At 40.7% G+C, this 15,108-nt stretch overlaps 1 protein-coding gene across 1 annotated transcript in view; it reads left to right on the top strand.

Moving 5' to 3' along the window:
- dazl (deleted in azoospermia-like) overlaps positions 1 to 15,108 on the top strand; it is a 67,577-nt gene that overhangs the window by 40,883 nt on the left and 11,586 nt on the right. Inside the window, exon 9 of the mRNA XM_073052948.1 lies at positions 6,029 to 6,124. Within this exon, the coding sequence (XP_072909049.1) occupies positions 6,029 to 6,124 (96 nt within the window). The remainder of the gene's footprint in view (positions 1 to 6,028; positions 6,125 to 15,108) is intronic.

The following is a 15,108-nucleotide window of genomic DNA, read 5'->3' as shown; positions in this document are numbered from 1 at the left end:
TTACTAAAATCCATGTAGATCACATCCACTGCACTACCCTCATCTATATGCCTGGTCACCTCCTCAAAGAACTCTATCAGGCTTGTTAGACACGATCTGCCCTTCACAAAGCCATGCTGACTGTCCCTGATCAGACCATGATTCTCTAAATGCCCATAGATCCTATCTCTAAGAATCTTTTCCAACAGCTTTCCCACCACAGATGTAAGGCTCACTAGTCTATAATTACTCAGACCATCCCTCCTATCTTTTTTGAACAAGGGGACAACATTCACCTCCCTCCAATCCTCCGGTACCATTCCTGTGGACAACGAGGACATAAAGATCCTAGCCAGAGGCTCAGCAATCTCTTCCCTCACCTCGTGGAGCAGCCTGGGGAATATTCCGTCAGGCCCCAGGGGCTTATCCATCCTAATGTATTTTAACAACTCCAACACCACTTCTCCCTTAATATCAACATGCTCCAGAACATCAACCTCACTCATATTGTCCTCACCGTCATCAAGTTCCCTCTCATTGGTGAATACCAAAGAGAAGTATTCATTGAGGACCTCGCTCACTTCCACAGCATCCAGGCACATCTTCCCACCTTTATCTCTAATCAGTCCTACCTTCACTCCTGTCATCCTTTCATTCTTCACATAGTTGAAGAATGACTTGGGATTTTTCCTTACCCTACTCGCCAAGGCCTTCTCATGCCCCCTTGCTCTTCTCAGCCCCTTCTTAAGCTCCTTTCTTGCTACCCTATATTCCTCAACAGACCCATCTGATCCTTGCTTCGTAAACCTCATGTATGCTGCCTTCTTCCACCTGACTAGGTTTTCCACCTCACTTGTCACCCATGGTTCCTTCACCCTACCATTCTTTATCTTCCTCACCGGGACAAGTTTATCCCTAACATCCTGCAAAAGATCCTTAAACATCGACCACATGTCCGTAGTACATTTCCCTGCAAAAACATCATCTCAATTCACACTCACAAGTTCTAGCCTTATAGCCTCATAATTTGCCCTTCCCCAATTAAAAATTTTCCTGTCCTCTCTCTGATTCTATCCTTTTCTATAATAATCCTAAAAACCAGGGAGCGGTGATTGCTGTCTCCCAGATGCTCACCCACTGAGAGATCTGTGACCTGACGCGGTTTGTTACCTAATACTAAATCTAGTATGACATTCCCCCTAGTCAGCCTGTCAACATACTGTGATAGCAATCTGTCCTGGACACACTTAACAAATTCTGCCTCATCTAAACCCTTGGAACTAATCAGGTGCCAATCAATATTAGGGAAGTTAAAGTCACCCATGATAACCCTGTTATTTTTGTACCTTTCCAAAATCTGCCTCTGAATCTGCTCCTTGGTATCTCTGCTGCTACCAGGGGGCCTATAGAATACCCCCAATAGAGTAGCTGCTCCCTTCCTGTTCCTGACTTCCACCCATACTGACTCAAAAAAGGATCCTGCTACATTACCCACCCTTTCTGTAGCTGTAATAGTATCCCTGACCAGTAATGCCACCCCTCCTCCCCTTTTTACCCCATCTCTATCCCTTTTAAAGCACTGAAATCCAGGAATATTGAGAATCAACTCCTGCCCTGGTGCCAGCCATGTCTCTGTAATGGCCAATACATCATAATTCCATGTTAGTTCATGCAAACACGAGAAAATCTGCAGATGCTGGAAATTCATGCAACACAGACGGAGGGTCTCGGGCCGAAACGTTGACAGTGCTTCTTCCTACAGATGCTGCCTGGCCTGCTGAGTTCCAGCAGCATTTTGTGTGTGTTGTATTAATTTGTTCAGTATTAGCGACCTCACTCTCTCGTAGCTCTCTTAGGATCATAGCCTTATGATGCAAATTTGTCTAAATATTGACATTGAACCTGCACCCACCACTTCCACTGGCAGCTTGTTCAACATTCCCACCACCCTTGTTGAGTGAAGAAGCTCCTCCTCATGTTTCCTTAAATATTTCACCATTCATCTTTAACCCATGACCTGTAGCTCTAGTCTCGCCCAACTTCAGTGAAAAAGCCTCTATCTATACCCACTCGTAATTTTGTATACCTCTTTCAAATTTCATCTTAGTCTCCTACACTGTAGGAATTAAGGTCCTAACTAATTCAACCTTTCCCTATAATCTTAGGTTGTCAATACGTAGCAACATCTTTGAAGTCTTCAAATTAGGCCTCACCAATGTCTTGATAAACTTCAACATAACATCTAACTCCTGTACTCATACTTTGTTTTACAAAGCCTCATGTGCCAGAAGCTCTTTATAACCCCATCTACTTCTGACACAAGGAATTGTGTATCTGTATTCCCAGATCCTCCTCTTACCACATTCCTCAATGCCCTGCCGCTCACCAAGTAAATTCAATCCTGATGTGTCCTTCCAAAGTGTAACATCCTTCTCATATCAGCATTAAATTCACTCTGAAAATTTTCTGCTCTTTTTTTTTCAGCTGGTGCAGATCCCGCTACAAGATTTGATATTCTTGCTCTCTGTCCACAATGCGCCCAATCTTGGTGTCATCAGCAAATTTGCCAATCCAGTTTACTATATTATCATCCATATCATTGATAAAGATGATAAACAACAACATACCCAGCACTTACTGCACTTAGCACATAGCACACCACTTATCACAGACCTCCAGTCAGAGAGGCAGCCATCTACTACCACTCTTGCACAAAGCCAATGTCCAATCCAATTTGTTGTCTAATCTTGAATGCCAAGCATCTGAACCACCAACCAGGATCCCATTTGGGACCTTGTCAAAGTCCATGTAGCCAACATCCACTGCCTTGCCTTCAAGTTTTTTTAGTTACTTCCTCAAAACAGCAAGATTCGTCAGACACAACCTACCACACACAAAGCCACATGGACTATCCCTTATCACTCTCTGTCTATCCAAATACTTGTATTCTGGTACCTTAGAATGCCTTCTATTAACTTGCTCTCTACTGACGTCAGGCTTATGATCCAATAATTTCTTGGCTTATTTTTATAGAACAATACGGCACAGTACAGGCCCTTCGACCCACAATGTTGTGCTGACCCTAACAGTTTTTAACAGTTATCCTTCAATCCTCCATACCTCACTGTTGCTGAGGATGTTTTAAGTATCTCTGCTGGAGCCTTCATAATTTCTGCAATAGCCTCCTGGAAAGCTGAAGGGAACACCAATTAAAATATTCTATTCATGTGGTGTAAAAACAGTTGAACCTTTATGCATGATCATTGAATTATGTGAGCAAAAGTAAGACTATTTTAAAAGGGTGAATAGTATTTGCAACTTTTAAGAAAATCTTAATGGCTCGTCTGTGTGTATTGAATGCAAGTTAATCTAAAAATTTGCTTTTGTAGAAGCTAATTAACAAATTTTAATCCAGACTCAATAAATCAGATAGCATCTCTAGTCTTTAGGACTAATTCTGCCAGATTTGTACATTAGAGAAAAAAAAAATAGGTGTTACAAGCTGGAAATGGGTGAGGGCAAGAGGCTGTAATAGCAGTATAGTAGCAAAGGAAAGGTCTAATTATAGATGAACAGGAAATGTCATCTACACTTCAAAGTTGTGTTCCTATATCTGCTAGATGTTGAAGTGGCTGGATATAAATCCCATTTGTTCTTCATCTTGGATCATGGTTTGGGGAGTTAGCAATACGTAAAGCAAGATACCACAAGTTGAAGTTGGAGACTTAATTTTGGAGCAGTGTATTATAATGGCATGTTATGATACATACACAAGTGATCAAAGAACAGTTTTTCCTCCTAATTTCCATTGGTGGGAAAGAATAAAAATAATTGTTATAAGATTGCCACCAAGACAGTCAATTGGGGAATTTTATGCAGATAGGAAACAAGATGGTTTAGGTGCATGTTATAGGTACAGTTACATAAAATTGCAACAGGCATAATGGAGAAAGTAATAGCATATTCTGAAATAAAATAGAAAATTCTTTTAAAAACTCAACATCTGTGGAAAGAGAAACAGCTAAGTTTGGGTTTGTGATCCATTGGAACTGGGAAATGTGTGTAGAATTGCAGTAGATGAGAAGATGAAATGTGTAATACACCGAGGGGAAGGAGTTGGGGGGAGGGGGAGAAGAACCTGATCGGGACCGTTACCTGAACATGAAGGCACTAGACCTGAGTAATGAGTTGGCCATTGTAAGCTTATGCTTATAGAAATAGGAGTGGGAGGGGGCAGAAAAAGAAAGGAGAATGCAAATGCTGGGAAATAAAACTATGCAGACCAGTCAGCATCTATGGAAAGAGAAATGTTTCAGATGATGGAATATCTGTATTCCTATTTCCTTCAGACTTGAGGAAAAAAACTTGTCTTGGAAATCAACACGTACATCTGCAGTGAACTTTGTGTTTGTCTCGGAAATATTGACTGTGTGAAATCAATGGATTTTCTGAGATGGCATTGGCAAATGGGATAAAATGCTATGGTTGTTCAATTTGTGGCTATGGTTCTGGGATATTATCAGCAGGCCGCACAATACACACAGATAGAAAATGGCAAGTGGAAATGTATAGACAATGATTTAGCATTTTTGTTTTGTTATTCCTCAGGCTTGTATTGAGTTCTGTACAGTGCAACGAGTAATAGATGGATCTGGGATGAATTAAAATGGCAGGCACCTAGAAGGTTTTAGACATTGATCATGTTATCCGTTTAGTTTTTTCAATGCAATAGACTACATTGTAAGAAGTGCAAGTAATCACTGCTTCACTTGCAAAACTGTCTCCCTAATTTAGAAATGAAAATATAAATGGTTGGTCTGCTAACTCTGTAGTAATTATTGGTAGAGATTTCTCCACTGACATCTACTACAAACTGATTGATAACCATAGCAACCTCAACGATACCTATCACTTAAAGACAGCTATTCTGTTTCCTCAGTTTCTTTGCTGCACCTGTTGTTATTATGAGGCCTTCCCTACCAGCCCATGTGAGATGAGATTTTCCTTTTTCAGAATTTGGGGTTTCCCCCATCACCTAGCATAGAATACTGTTGGAGATCCCCAGTACTTATTTGCCATTCCATCTGCATATGTATTCTGCATATTCTTAGCAATTTCCACCATCTTCATTGAATTCCTGCATCACACCTCCTCCCTGCCCATCCACTTTCCACAAGAATGACTATCTCCATAGAGTTATAACTCTCCTTGTTATAACTCCCTTGCCAGACATCTCCCTCGCTCTCTAAGCATGCTCGTCTGTAACCTCAAAGGTTTAATACCTGCGTCTTGCATTACTTCTCTCATCATTCAGGACCTTAAAGAGCCTTCCAGCTGATGCAGTCTTTCACATGTAGATCCCATAGTGTTAGTTATTGCTTTAGTGTTATTTATTGATTGGTGTCCATCTTCTTTAACTCCACTTCGCATTCTCACATTAACATTTATTTTCTGAATCTTCCTTTGCCAAGTTGAGGTGAAATGTATCTTATAAACAACATCTTCTATTCTGCTTGGGCAGTCTCCAAACTGGCAGTATAAACATTGAGCTCTCACTCTCAGTTAATTCCCTCTGTCTTTTTTAAATCTCTTCTGGCCCAATTCACCCTATTTCCCCTCTCCCTAACCTTCTGCCCACATGCACAAACTTCTCCCATCGGTTATTCCCTGAGCACCTTCCTTCCTTTATTCCATGTTCCTTTTGTCACTTCCACCTGTCATCCACTGCTATCATTTCTATTTTTACCAGCCTCCCCCTACTGGGCCACTCCATCATTAATATCTGGAGTTTATTTTCAATAGATTATTCCAATTAGACGAAGGACAGGTCAAAATTTAAGTGGAATATACACTGGCACAGACGAGACTTGTGATCTGTTTCTTGTTAATATAGAGAACATATTCTTGTGTTTTTTTGCTGTCCCATTGAGGATCAAATGTTCTTTAATGATCTCAATTTTTAAGCGTATTTTACTTCTAGGAAATGATGGCTTTTGTCTTTACACTCTGCCCAAAAGTAAGTGCTTTTGTTTAAACATTTATTTTTCAGAAATATGTTGATCGTGGAGTGCAAACGCAGTCATGGACATATTTGCCAATGAATAGGCACAGATCCCAACGTCAAGCATCAGATGATTATATAAAGGCATGTTATATTTATAATGTGTTGTATAGATATACTGCTTTTTTAAAAATCTCTTTGTGAAGGATTTTCATTTACTTAATGTATATAGTTAAATATTTATGTGGGATTGAAATTGTGGAAAAGGAGCAGGGTACTTGCTCTGGTTATTTTATGCCCCATGAAAATATTTTCACAGTTCATTTAACCATCGCAGAATATCGTTCCTTTGTCCTTTTCATATTTGACATATTCCCCATAAAATTATGTTCTGACCACCTGACTCTGAACAACATTCAGGTTTAGCCTACCAATTATTTTTCATTGCTTCAAAGACTTAAGTCGTAATGTACTTTTTCAGAGAAGACGTGTTGTTTCTTGCCTGAGAATCATATCTTGGACTTAGTATTTTATTTTGTTTATGCTAATGTCTCATCCATTCATATAAGAAGCCCGGAATAGCAGTATTTGCGAACCAGCTTTATCTAACTGAAATACATTGTCAGACCCATTATGGTGTGACAATGTATTTACTCAGTGATTTGTTCAAGATGTGTATTAATACAGAATAGTCTTTATTTTGTCCTTTGCTAACTTGGAAGTTTCTTTTCTATCCAGTAATAAATTCTAAAGCTGTCTTGAAGACCATTAAACTAATGAAATTTGTATTTGGATTTTTTTCATGTTAAGGGGTAAAGGTATGAATGTTTAATCAAATATAAACAGCTTGAGGTGTAGGGTTTCAATAAACTTGCAATTGGTCTGTCTGAAAAAGGTCACCAATTATGGTCATACTAATGCCAACTACTTGAATGAGCTACATAATTGGTCCCACTTTCTTTCCCCACCAGTGTTGTACTCTGCGTATAATACTTGGCAGAACATTTTGGAAGCAGTGACCACAACTCTGTAAGACAGGAGCAGAATTAGACCATTTGGCTTATCAAGTTTGATCCACCATTCAATCATGGCAGAATCCCTCACATCTCCATTCTCCTGCTTTTTCACTGTAGCTTTTGACACCCTGATTAGTCAAGAACCTGTCAACCTCTGCTTTCAATATACACAATAACTTTGCCTGCACAGTTGTCTATGGCAATGAATTCCATAGATTCACCACCTTCTGGGGAAAGAAATTATAACTGTTCTTAATAGATATCCCCCAAATCTGAAGTTCTGCCCTTTGGTCCTAAACTCCCACTCAGTAGGAACAGTCCTCTCCACATCCTTTTGATAATCAGTATGTTTCAATGAGATATCCCCTCATTCTTCTAAACTCCAGCAAGAGCCATCAGGCGGTTAACCCTTTCATTCCTGGGATAATTCTCGTGAACCTCTTCTGGGTCCTGTCCATTGTCAGAACATCTTTTCTGAGATAAGGGGCCCAAAACTGCTGATAATATTCCAAGTGTGGTCTGACCAATGCCTTATAAAGTCTCAGCATTACATCCTTGCTTTTATATTCTATTCCTCTCAAAATGATTGCTAACATTGCATTTGCCTTTCTTACCACCTCCTTATCCTGCAAGTTAAACTTCAGGAAATCCTGCATGAGACCTCCCAGGTCTCTTCGCACCTCTGATTTTTGAATTTTCTCCCCATTTACAAAATAATCCACACCTTTATTTCTTCAGCCAGAGCGTATGACCATGCAATTCCTTACACTATATCCTATCTGCCACTTTGCCTATTCCCCCAATCTTAAGTTCTTCTGCAGACACCCTGCCTCAGCACTACCTGCCCTTTCATCTACCTTTGTATTATCTACAAACCTGGCCACAAATCCCATCAATTCCTTCATTCAATTCATTGACATATAATGTGAAAAGAAGCAGTCACAACATTGACCCCTGTGACACACCATTAGTCACTGGCAGCTAACCAGAAAAGGCCTCCTTTGTTCCCACTCTATGCCTCCTGCCAGTGAGCAAATCTTTCCATGCTAACCTTTCCTGTAATGCCATGGGCTTTTATCTTGTTAATCAGCTTCATGTGCGGCACCTTATCAAAAGCCTTCTGAAAATCCAAATAAACAACATCCACTGACTCTCCTTTGTCTATCCTGCCTGTTTTTCCTCAGAATTCCAAAAGATTTGTCAGGCAAGATTTTCCCTTAAGAAAGCCATGCTGACTTTAGCCTATTTTTATCATGTGCCTCCAAGTACCCCAAAACCTCATCCTTAGAAATAGACTCCAATATCTTTCTGAAATTAGGCTAGTTGGCCTATAAATTCCCTTTCTTCTGCTCCCTCCCTGAGAGTAGAGTGACATTTGAAGTTTTTCAGCCCTCAGAACCATTCCAGAAAAGATCACTACTTGATATTACTCTTGAATGGTCATTACTAATACCTCCATAATCTCTTCACCTGCCTCTTTCAGAACCTGGGGTGTAGTCCATCTGGTCTAGGCAACTTACCTACCTGCAGACTTTCAGCTTCCCAAGCAGAAAGTCTGTTTAGTAATAGCAATGACATTCACTTCGGTTTATAACTATTAGCAAAGTATTTATTAGGCTCATTCACCATTTTTGTCCCCCATTGCTACCTCTCCAGTATCATGTTCCAGCAGTCCAATATTCACTCATCTCTTTACTCTTTATATATCTGAAAAACTTTTGGTATCCTCTTTGATATTATTAGCTAGCTTACCTTCATTTATTTTTTTTCTGTATTGGCGTTTTTTTAGTTGCCTTCTGGTTTCAAATGCTTCCCAATCTTCTACCTTCCCACTTTTTTTGCAATATGATATATTCTCTTGTTTTTATGCTGTATTTGACTTCCTTTGTCAGCCACTGTTGCCTCATTCTCCTTATAGAATATTTATTGCTTCATTTTTGGGGTCGAATTTCGAATATCGAATTTCCCCAAGAACCACCAGCCATTACTGTTGAACCATCATCCCTTCTGTGTCCGCTTCCAAATCAACTTTGGACCGCTCCTTTCTCATGCCTCTGTAAATCTTTTTACTCCACTGTAATAACGATGCATCCAATTTTAGCTTCTCCACCTCAAACTGCAGGGTGAATTTGATTATTATAATCTGTCTCCTAAGGGTTCTTTTACCTTGAGCTCACTAATCAAATCTGGGTCATTACATAACACCCAATCCAGAATTGTTATTCCCATAGTGGGCTCAAACTACCATCTCATAGGTGTTGTATAAATTCCCTCTTTTGGGATTTAGCACCAGTTGGATTTTCCCAATCGACCTGCATATTGAAATTCTCATTCCATGATTATCATAACAGTGCCTTTATTACACGTGTTTTCTATATCCTGCTGTATTTGTAGCCCACATCCCAGCTACTGGTCAGAGGTTTGTATACATTCCTCGGGAATGTATTATACATTTTCTCCTGCAACAAGTACTCATAGAAGTATAGAAAACCTACAGTATAATACAGGTCCTTAGAACATGTTCGGCACAGCTTTGTGGACTGAAGGGCCTGTATTGTGCTGTACATTTTCCATGTTTCTATGTCCCTACCTTAGAACTACCCAGGCTTTACCCATAGCCCTCTATTTTTCTAAGCTCCATGTAGCCATCCAGGAGTCTCTTAAAAGATCTTATCGTTTCCGCCGCCACTGGCAGTCCATTTCACGCACTCATCACTCTTTGGGTTTTTTTAAAAAAACAACTTACCCCTGACATCTCCTCTGTACCTACTTCCAAGCACCTTAAAAACTATGCCCTCTTATGCTAGCCATTTCAGCCCTTGGAAAAAGCCTCTGACTATCCACATGATCAATGCCCCTCATTATCTTGTACACGTATATCAAGTCACCTCTCATCCTCTGTCACTCCAAGGAGAAAAGGCTGAGTTCATGCAACCTATTCTCATGAGGCATGCTCCCCAATCCAGACATCATCCTTGTAAATCTCCTCTGCACTCTTTCTATGGTTTCCACGTCCTTCTTGTAGTGAGGCAACCACTCCTTTGTTCCTTGCATCTATTCCACATTTAGCAGATTAGTTATTTTGCAACATTATTTGCACAGCATAACTAGCCAAGCTCCAAATAATTCAGTTAGGTTTTAGCCCTTTTAATTCTGTATATAATTCCTCATTCCTTCCTTTAGTCATTCCATGACGAGTTGGATTATCAATGCCGGGGTTATTGTACATTTTAATTTTCATATTCATGTAACAAGGGTGGATAGTAACCCTTGGGATAAGCCAGAGGGCCTTCTGCATCATTGTATTCTTCATCCTCATCATTTGCACCTCGGTCTGGACCTCGCCAATCCCCTTTTTCTGCTCATAACCCTTTTGCATGACAGACTGCCCTCGAGATGCTCATCCTCACCACTAATCCAGCTGGTGAACCCCTCTTCACCCTCATTGTCAGCAGACATCCTTTACAGTTTATAGTCAACACTGAAGCAGCTTGCTCTTCCATACAACAGTCAGTTGTCAGCCAACTCCATCTACCCCTTTCTGATAAGACTGTGGTTTCATGGTTTTGATGGTTTCACAAAGTTCATTAAGAGCCAGGTTGGTATCAACCTGTGATGGGTTGTACACAGGTGTAATAATAACAGACGTGAATTCTGTGGGCAGTCAGAAAGGTACTCCAGAACTGGGGAGCAAAAGGATTTGAGGCTGTGCAGGCAACCTGGGTCGCACCAGCCATTGTTCACCATGAAACATGCTCCCTCATCTTTACTTATTCCGGAGACATCTTTAGACCTGTCCACTTGGAACACAACCCGATGGGTTTGATGGCTTGGTCTGGTATTTTCCCTCTGCCAGCCAGGTTTCAGTGAAGCACAAGATGTTACAATGCTTTGTTTCCTGTTGGTGGGATATTCTGACTCTCAGCTCATGGCTTGTTGTCCAGGGACTGTATGTGGTCTAGGAATATGCTAGGGAACCACGGCCAATTTGCGCACCACCATAAATTTCCGAGACGCCAGCTTTCTAGCCTCCGATGAAACTTCCTCAGTAATGCCGGTGAGGTGAATGAACCTTCTGTGGCCATGCAAGCCGGAGGTCCCAGTGGTAGAAAGGTGACGTGTTATGATTGAATGCAGTCTTTCCGATTGTTCAAAAGAGTCAGTCAATCATATCTGATGTGACTTTCAGCTTCTTGTAAGAGAAGTGCAGAAAGAAGTAGAGAGATGAGCAGAAAATTATAATTCCAATTCAGAGTACACAACACAGCTGCTGTACATGGCACTATTTTGGGGACTTAAACATGGTGCCATCTTACAGTGCAGTTAGAGATTGATAGGCATGACTTTGTGGGCATCACTAAGATGTGGATGGAAAAAAGATCATAGTTGGTAGCTTAACATCCAAGGATAGTTCAGTAGTTCCACTGAATATTGTACATAATTGCATGTTGTATCAAAAGGACAGGCAGGTAGGTTGGGGGTAGGGGTGGTGTGGCTTTGTTGGTAAAAATGAAATCAAATTCTTAGAGGTAACGTAGGATTGGAAGATGTAGAATGCTTGTGGATAGAGTTAAGGAACTGCAAGGGTAAAATCTGCCTGATTGGAGTTGTATACACCAACCAAGCAATAGCCAGGATGTGGGATATAAATTTCAGTGGGAAATAGAAAGGCATGTAATAAATGCAATGTTACAATAGTCATGGGGGAATTTCACTATGCAGGTGTAGATTAGGAAAATCAGGTTGGTGCTGGATCCCAGGAAAGGGAACTTTTTGAATGCCTATGAGATGGCTTTTTGGAACAGCTTGTGGTTGAGCCCACCAGGTAAAAGACAAGTCTGGATTGGGCATTATGTAATGAACCAGTTTGATTAGAGAGCTGAAGATAGAGGAACCCTTGGGAGGCAGTGATCACATGATAGAATTCATCCTGCAGTTTGAGAGAGAAGCTGAAGTCATCTGTATCAGTATTACAGTGGAGTATGGGGAATTACGGGGTGTGAGAGAGAGAAGCTGGCAGAAGTTGATTGGGAGTGGACACTAGTAGGGATGATGGCAGAAGAGCAGTAGAGTTTCTGGGGGCAATTTGGAAGGCAGAGAATAGATATTCCAAAGTATTCTCTAGGGGAATTGAGGCAACTGTGTGACAAGCAAAGTAAAAGACAGCATAAAAGCAAGCAATGGCATATAATTCAACAAAAATTAGAAGTTGAAGGATTGGAAGCCATTTAAATAACCAACAGAAAAAAAGCTATGGAGAGAAGATGAAATACGAAGGTATCTATCCAATAAAATAAAGGCATGCTAAAAGTATTTTTCAGATATAGAAAGAGTAAGAGGCAAGAATGGATAATGGACCGCTGGAAAATAATGCTAGTGAGGTAATGAAGGACAAAGAAATGGTGGAGGAACTTCAGTATTTTGTGTCAATCTTCACTGTGGAAGACACTAGCTGTCTGGCTGCAATTTGAGTGTCAGCAGAAGTGAGTGTAGTTGTTTTTACTAAAAGGAGAAAGTGCTTGGGAAGCAGAATGGTCTGAATTTATCTGGACCAAATGGACTACACCCCAAGGTTCTGAAAAAGGTGGCTGAAGAGATTGTGGAGTCATTACGAATGATATTTCAAAAATCACTATATTCTGGAATGGTTCTAGAGGACTAGAAAATTTACCACTTCACTCTTTAAAAATGGAGGGGGGCAGAAGAAAGGAAATTGTATGCCAATTAGCCTGACTTTAGTGGCTGGGAAGCTCAAAGGTTCAAAGGTCCAATTTAATGTCAGAGAAATGTATAGAGTATACATCCTGAAATGATTTTTCTTTGCAAACATCCACGAAAACAGAAATGTCCCAAAAGAATGAACGACAGTTAAACGTGAGAACCCCAAAGACCACCCCCCTTCCCACAAGTAAGCAGCAGCAAGCAACAATCCACGCACCCCCCCCCCCCCCCCCCCCCCCCCGGACCAGCACACTACCCACTACTGAGCACAAGCATGAGCTGGTCGATGGCAAAGACAGACTTTGCACTTACTCCCAAGACTATCACATTTCATCTGACAATTTGACAAACCACAGGTTTTCTCTCTCTCCCCCTAATAAGGGAGAGGGAGGTGTCACCCATTTTCACAGCAAGCAAGAGACATAACAGTAACCAGCTGGTTTATGATGTTTAAAAGTCCGCTTTTTACGAGCTCTTGTGTTTGAAGATCACAAAGATCTGGGGCCTTCAGTCTCACAGTGAAAGATTTTTCAGCCTCCCCGAGGATACGAGTTTCCTGCTGTGACACTGACCCTCGGTCTTTCCATCACCAGAGCCCCAAACTCTTGGGCTTTTAAATTCGAGCTGGACTCTCAGGCCAAACTCTTGGCATGTTGAACAACAATGGCTGGTCCTGAAACCCCGAGAACAGGTCCCATTCCCGCAAAGAACAGAAGTCTGTGTGTAACTTGAGGTCAGGGTCTTAAATCCTGAAAAGGGAAATTAAAGATACTAAAGATGGTAATCAAGCTGTTTCTGAAGATACAAGCAAAAGAATCGCCGTTTAGTGCTATCTTAACTCCCCTCCAATATGCTGGAATTCCTTATTAAGGATGTTTCAGCGTACTTGAACATGCATGATAAAGCAGGCCAAAGTCAGCATGGTTTCCTTAAGGGGAAATCTTGCGAAACAAATCTGTTGGAATTCTTTGAGGAAGTAACAGATAGAAAAGGGAGAGTCAATGGATTTCTTTACTTGGATTTTCAAAAAGCTTTGACAAGGTTGGACATACTGGGTTTCTTAACAAGATAAGAGCCCATAGTATTACAGGAAAGTTACGAGCATGGATGGAAGATTGGATTATTGGTAGGAGACAGTTGGAATAAAGAGGAGCTATTCTGGTCAGCTGCTGGTGACAAATGTTCTGCAGGGTTGATATTGGGACCACCACTTCTTTTACATTACAGGTGTCCCCCACTTTACGAATGTTTGCTTTACGCCACTTTGCTTTTACAAAAGACCTACTTTAGTAACCTGTTTTCGCATTACAAAGAGGATTTTCGCTTTTACAAAAATTTTTCCCATATAAATTAATGGTTCTTCGCTTTACCCCATTTTGGCTTAAGGTTTCATAGGAACGCTCTAACTTTGTAAGGGGGTGAGAGACACCTGTACATGTCAAGGATTTGGATAATGTAATTGATGGCTTTGTGTCCAAGTTTGCAGATGATATAAAGATAAGTGGAGGGGCAGATAGTGTTGAGGAAGCAAGGATTCTGCAGAAGGATTTAGATAGATTGGGAGAATGGGATAAGTGGCAGATGGAATATAGTATAGGAAAGTATATGGTCATGCACTTTGGTAGAAGGAATAAAGATGTAGACTATTTTCTAAATGGGAAGAAAATTCAAAAATCAGAAATGCAAAGTGACATGGGAGTCGTCGTGCAAGATTCCCTGAAGGGTAACTTACAGGGTTGGTGGTAAGGAAGACAAATGTATTCATTTTGATACGAATAGAGTACAAGAGCAAAAATGTGATGCTAAGGCTTTATAAGGCATTGGTCAGACAGCACTTGGAGTGTCATGAGCAGGTTAAGGTCCCTTGCCTCAGAAAATGTGGAAAGGGTCCAGAGAAAGATCATAAGGATAATTCTGGGAATGAAAGGATTAATGCATGAGGTACATTTGATGGCTTTGGGCCTGTACTTGCTGGAGTTTAGAAGAATGAGTGAGAGATCTTATTGAAACCTTTCAAAACTTGAAAGGCCTAGAGAGAGTGGATGTTTCTTATAGTGGTTGAGTTTAGGACCAGAGGGCATAGCCTCAGAATAGTGTCATCCACTTAGAATAGAACAGATGAGAAGGAATTTCTTTAGCCAGATGTTGGTGAATCTGTGCAATTTATTGCCATTGGTGGCTGTTAAGGCAAAGTAATTGAGTATATTTAAAGTAGAGGTTGATGGATTCTTGGTTAGTCAGGGTGTCAAAGGTTACAGGAGGAAGGAAAGAAAATAAGGTTGAGGGGTATAATAAAGCAGCAATGATTAAATGGTGGAATAATGGGCTGAGTAGCCTAATTCTGCCCCTATGTCTTACAGTCTTGTGATCTTATGAACTACATATATCAAA

Source organism: Hemitrygon akajei, chromosome 8 (assembly GCF_048418815.1).
Source record: "Hemitrygon akajei chromosome 8, sHemAka1.3, whole genome shotgun sequence".
Taxonomy (NCBI): Eukaryota; Metazoa; Chordata; class Chondrichthyes; order Myliobatiformes; family Dasyatidae; genus Hemitrygon; species Hemitrygon akajei.
The sequence above is the reverse complement of the archived record's forward strand: the minus strand, read 5'-3'. Positions and strand labels throughout refer to the sequence as shown.